Here is a 6,191-nt window from a genome sequence, read left to right on the forward strand (position 1 = left end):
TGTTGCTTTTTTTTTTTCTTAAATGTTTGAAGAGTTTTCTGAAGTGCTCAAGCACTTAAACGTAATCTGATTCTGTATCAAACTTTTCAAATATGATTTTCAAGGGGAGAAGAAACATAACTGCATGTGTTTTTCTTTCTACAGGGATGAATTGTAAAAGCTACATCATCTTGACCCAAACATAGTGTTACAGTGGACTGCTCATCTCCAGTTCTAAAAGCTTTTTGAAAACCAACAGCATTGCAGCTTGTTTTGGACTTCGTTATACTGTTGTTATCAGCATGGAAAAGCGTGGTGTTTGTTTTATTTTTTAGATGCTCAAGGCAAATCTGGTAAAGAAATGGTGGAAAGTTTTATGTGGGCACTGTTTTATTTAACATGCCTTTATTTTACTTTCATCTGTTCAAAGTGAATTTCTGCAAAACTGCAGATGAAGACCTATAGCTTGTGAACTCTAATTTTGATGGGGGTACTTGAACACTCACTTCTCTTGGCTCCTGTGTCCCTTGGTAAAACTGCTTCTGTGCACCTCACGACACTACGTAGGTACTACCAGGTTTTCTGTGTTCCGATGTCTGCTAGATGCTACTAAAAGGAGATGAACTTCCTTTTTAAGCTTTTGACATGGTGTCATAGACTAGCATGTAGTAGATACAATCAGCTGCTTTACTACCTTAAAACCAGGCATTTGTATATATTAAACTTCAAGACATCAGAGGTGGGTGGCCGCTCTTATCAAACATCGCTGTTCAAGTTGGACATAACAGACATGATTTTCCCTTTCCTTCTAAAATTAATTAACAGTGTCTTGAAATTCTGTTTGGGTTTATAGCTCACTACTGATGTGATACACATGGATTTAACACCGTAAATATGATGTTAGCTATGTCCCAATCACTGAACAGTTTATGCAATGCTGCTTTGCCAAATAACATTAAAAGCAAGAGGGGGCTTGTGTGGAAGATACAGATCAGTGTGTAGTAGACTGCTGAGATACGGATTGCTAGATTCTTTAAAAAAAATAATCCAATTTGGTTCTAAAAGGAAGTTGCTTTTGGCAAAGCCACTTGCTGTATTAATATCCTAATTCTTCTAATTGTGGGTACCCAGGAAAAATTCTGGCTTTTTAGAAAGTGAATTCTTCATTGCTATACAAGGAGAACATGATGCATGCGGAAGGAATAATGAATCCTGGACTCCTCTAAGTACAGTTAGAGATGCAATTGTTAAATTTTCATATAGAAGAGTAGTTGGAAGGCTATAAACCTTTTTTCTGCCCCATGTTTTCTGTTTTGGTACTGGAAATAACAACAAACTGCAAAGCCGTACAGTAAGGTGAGCTGCTTTGTGAAAGGGAGGAAGTGTGTCTTGGGTCATCTTGCTCAGATTTGAGCAACGAGGAATTAAAGTAAACAGCATGTTATCATTACTTTCTCTTTTATGGTAAAAAGGATTATAGAATAAAATAACTTGCATAAAACCAACCCATAGTGATCACTGCAAAATATATTTGACTTTTTATGCTGGAACAGCAATAATTTTGTGATAGGATTGATCCCTGAAAGCATAAAAGTTAAAATTCAAAGGCCTCTGAATCTGAAAGAGGAGCATTTTAAATAACCTTCCTTTTGAGGGTCAGCCCCATCCTATTCCTGCGTAAGAGATATGTATCACTTTATTTAGATGTTTGGGAGTTAATGTACCACCTCATGATCTGACTGCAGCCTGGGAGCACATACACAAAGAATAATCTCATAAAGGAATTAATATAGCGTGTATTCTAGAAAATACAATTCAGAAAAACCCACTTGCGTCTGACAAATTTGTATTAACCCACAATCAACTGTGAATCTAGTTCTTGGTGTTGAAGTGAAATATCTTAAATGATGCATGCTAATGTTCAACCTTTTGGTCACTGTATCATTCGGTTTGAGTTCAGCTTTATTTACATCTTCTCACTAATTTAATCAGTTAAATGAAAGATATGAGCTCAACTGTATCCAAATTCTTTGTCTCTGGACACAGTGTAATAAGCTAGCCGAACTTGGAAGAAATGATAAAGCTGAGACTCGGCGACAACTTTTCTGGGGAGAACCACTTCAGGAGGTGTAAGACTTCAGGGACCAAGGCTGTTGGCATTAGTGCACCCATTCCACTGAAGGGGTTGGTGATAGCCGAGGTACTCGGACAGAAAGGGGTATCCAGGAGTAGCATTTAGGAATTGGAAAATGAAAACCCTGCCATGATGGAGCAATGGTTCTGAAGTAAAAACTTCTTGGAGAAGAGGACAAGTTGAAATGCAGAAGACTTGAAGAGCTTGAATAAGTGCTGTGTGAACTGTCTGAATTGCTACTTTGCCAAATAAAACAAATTGAGAGGAAGCTGTAGCTAGGTGTCTGTTTGGTTTTGTGGGTTTTTTTGACCTTCACAGGACTTCACGTATCCAAAAAGAAAGCAAGCACATACAAATACTGGCTTACTAAATTACCAGATCTGTGTGCCCATTTTCAGTTAATATATTGCAGCAGTTACCAAGCCTGGTAATACTGTATGGAATATAAAGGGAGTTTTACTTGGCTGTTTGGAATTTCTTTTAGTTCACAACTATGTATTTTGCAGAACAGACTATGGGCACAGTGTATGAATTCTGCCAGCTGTCCGTGGTTGAATCCAGCTGCCTAGGAGTGTATGATCTGCCACTTGCAAGGATTAAAGTTTATTTTTTTTATAAGAGGTGCAGTGATGTTTCACTGTGTTGTTACAGAACAGCTTGGGATAACAGATGCGCTGAACCAGTGACAGTCACTTGTCCTGTTTTTTCCAGGGCTCAGGCAGTAGAAGACCTCCTGAGCCTGAGTGGAGGAACCAAGAGCCCACACCTGTATCTCAAACCCACAAACAGCTGTGGGTGCTCCACAGAGAAGAGCAGTTTGGCGTGCCGTGTGGGTACTTTCTGTTTACTACTTCCATTCAAACTACCCAGCTAACTTGCGGGCATAGAGACCATGACATGACTTTTTTGAGGGAAACTAGGGCACAAACACTGCTGACTGAAGCCACCTGGATGATTCCCGAAATGTTTCGTAGTCAGCGTTGTTCGAAGCGGGCAATAAGGCCTAGAGCAGGGAGGCTTTACGTGGTTAGCTCTGGAGCATCCAGCTGGCAGCGGTTCTCTCCGCGTGTGCAGTGTCTTTGTGACAGGGTGACAAGCTCCAGGGTTTTTGAGTGTGGAGGGACTGTGGAATTAACCGTCAGCACAATGAGGTAAACTAAAATGCCCAGAGGAAAACTGAACTAATACTGTCATTCCTGCCAGAAAAGGGTGTTAACCCATTCTTATAACAGCAGGGTTTTCTTTGTTTTACTTGTTACTGTACCCTAGGACATGCTGCATTTGATTTAAATGCAGCTCACAGAAAGAAGATATCATTATATGATTGCAATTCCTTCTTGATTTTTGACATGATGCAAAGGATGAGTAGTGCAAACTAAGCTTGTCATTTGTATCTCTGCTTCCCTTTAGCTGATTCTTAACAAACTATGATGCAGTAGGAAAGTTCAATAATAATAATTACCTTTATGGAACCCTTGTTCTTTGTCCCAAACACTGTGGAAGAGGTGTTCTTCTGAAGGGAATGAGCAGTGGTCCTGGCTCAGCACAAAGGCACGATGAGGTCCTGTGAGGACGTTGAACCAAACAAAACGATAACAGCCAAACAAAAAAACATGGGGGAAGTGGTGCCCAAAAGGCAGCGTGTGCGTGGGGGTGGGGTGAGGGGCAGGAGATAATGAAGTCTGAAACTGGTCTTTTGCATTTCAGGATGTCCAGACTTTAGACGTCAGGAAGTGTAAATTAGAGTTTAAATGCTGTGGTATACAATAGATGGATTCAAGCAGGGGTTTAAGTTGGTTTTGCCGGCTCATACAATTTGCCTTTGTTGGCTCCACTTTGAGTTTTTTGTCTGTCTGCTTATAATTGTGAAAGGTTGAAGAGCGGTTGTGGGAAGTGCACAGACACCCTCCAGGTATCATAAACCCCTTTTGCCTTTACTGTAATCGATACGCACTTGTGTGCTCAGAGCAGCTGATGGCGAGAGTTGGGTTTCCATGCCTCAGCCAGGCATGAGGAAATCACCTTGGGCTAAAACTCGGCCTTATGCAGGCGGAGAGGCTGTAAGCTTTCCTCTACCTGCCCTGTTTACCTCCCACGCTCCATCCTTCACAGGCAGGGCTGCTTTCTGCCCCAGGTGGTTGTTTTACACGCAGCACAAATTCCTCAGGCAGCTGATGCGTCCCCAGTTTTCCTATGAAAGGCTGTTACTGTTCTCTCATGCGCTTGGGCAGGGTGTTAATGAGATGCTTAGCAGAATGTGCTCAGGAACTAAAATCCTATTTCTTTAAATTATGAATTGAATGTCTGTAGCTGTTGCCGAAATATGTATGGAGGATCTCCAGCTGCCTGTTGAAAATTGCCTGAATGCTTCAGGAAGGAAAAATGGAAAGAACTCACTTCATGTCTCATCACACCAAACTTGAAAACTGGAAAGATTTAATCCTATGCCTTTTTAACAAAGCTCTGTTTTATCAACAACAGATTATTTTCATGACGACTGTTGACAGAGTTTCTCTGAAATCTCGCTTCAATCTTTTAACATTTCTTTGTAGTCCAGCCATTTTCGTCATGCGCTTCTGAGGACCTGACCTGATAGATACTCTGATGCTACTGAGAAGCTGAAGTCCATTTTTTAGCCGTGTTTAGGTATATGTTTGCACCTTACGTGTCTTTACGATGAACAGATTAAGTATCTTTTTACTATGTTCTGCCAAATCCTTTTTTTTTTGCTGTAATGGAGAAGGGACGTCTGAGGTTAATGAGTAACTTTTTTTTCAGGTGCCTTATGGACTAGGAGGACACTCTCAAAGGCCTTTGTTTAGGGAAATGGGAGATTCACAGCATCTGTCTAGGCCAAAGCTCTGATCAGAGCTCTAGAGAAGCTCCTCTCCTCTGGCTATAAGGGCAGCTTCAGGAAAGTCCTCTCTCCTGCATGGAATTAGCTTTCAGGGATGCGTTCCCTGTAGTCCCTGCTTTCCATTGTGCTGCCTGCTTTCAAGTCCTTTCCAGTCCTGCATCTGTTCAAGATTCCTGCTCCCTCTGTATCTGTCTTGTTCAGTCATTTATTTGGAGTTTAGGTATCTTTAATGAGCCTCTTTTATGCATTAGGAGCTGGTCGTTGTGAAGAACTATGTTAAAATTTCTTGCTCTGCCCTTTCTAAAATGGGATTAAACGTTTCTGTTGGCCGAACAGCTGAGGACATCCTTGCAAGCTGGGACTCTCAGTCCTTCACAGCACTGAACCTTTCTGCCTTGTCTGTTGTTCCTCAGCCTGCTCAAAATAGGCTTCCCATTGATTTATGAGTGGTTTATAACACTCAGCCAGGAGCCTTACAAATGCAAAACTGAAAATTTTAGCAGGTAGCTTTAAAAACTTGTTTCTGAACTGGCTTTTGGTGTTGATTCAGTCCTCCTCGACTTTCCTTTGTTTGTGTTTCAGAGCTCCAGTGCGGAGTGCAGTGTTCAGCAAGTGTTTCTGTTGTATTACAAATGTATTTGTAGCCCTACATTCTCACTTTCTGACTTGTTTTAAGTAACTATTAGTTGAAAAATATATAGCAAAGGTACTTCTCCACGGTTTTTTTTCCCCTCTAGATAGTCCCTGTGTACAGCGTGTTTTCCTTTTCTTACTCAGCTCAAGCCCATTGTTCCGTGGGCTCTTTTCTTTAGTACTAATTAATGCGTGTTTATTGCCTCTGTCTGGTCTTTATGTCCATCAGCTCTCTCCGAAACTTTTCTAGCTTTTCCCGTTGCTTTTACTCTTTTGGCTTGTGCCATTAGAAACTGAAAAAATCCCAATTCCTGATGTCCATGAAAGCAGCCAAGCGCCGACCTCAGCGATGCATGACTCTGAATTCTGCTGGGGCTTACTAGGAGGGCTTCTCTCTTTGTTTGGGGTGGCCTGTTTGGGTTGCTATGGGTCCCTGCTGCTGACTAGCTCTGGGGAGTTTGGGATCGAAAGCCTTAACGCTTTATCTAGGATTTAAAAAAGCAAATGGAGCATCACACTGACCTATTTCAGCCTTTTTGTTTTGCAAATGGGCTTTTGGAACTGCCCCTGCTATAATCGTGCCTACTG

The 6,191-nt window shown here is 41.4% G+C and overlaps 1 protein-coding gene across 4 annotated transcripts in view; it reads left to right on the forward strand.

Moving 5' to 3' along the window:
• The window catches only part of PCMT1 (protein-L-isoaspartate (D-aspartate) O-methyltransferase), a 33,968-nt gene extending 31,581 nt beyond the window's left edge, over positions 1-2,387 (forward strand). For all 4 annotated transcript variants that reach the window (XR_008465294.1, XR_008465295.1, XM_054194423.1 and 1 more), the window contains one exon: positions 145-2,387. Coding sequence is in view for 1 of the 4 variants with exons in the window: in XM_054194422.1 (XP_054050397.1) it covers positions 145-157 (13 nt within the window). In the remaining 3 variants the exon portion in view is untranslated. The remainder of the gene's footprint in view (positions 1-144) is intronic.
• Positions 2,388-6,191: the final 3,804 nt, after the last annotated feature.

This window comes from Rissa tridactyla, chromosome 3 (genome assembly GCF_028500815.1).
Source record: "Rissa tridactyla isolate bRisTri1 chromosome 3, bRisTri1.patW.cur.20221130, whole genome shotgun sequence".
NCBI lineage: Eukaryota > Metazoa > Chordata > Aves > Charadriiformes > Laridae > Rissa > Rissa tridactyla.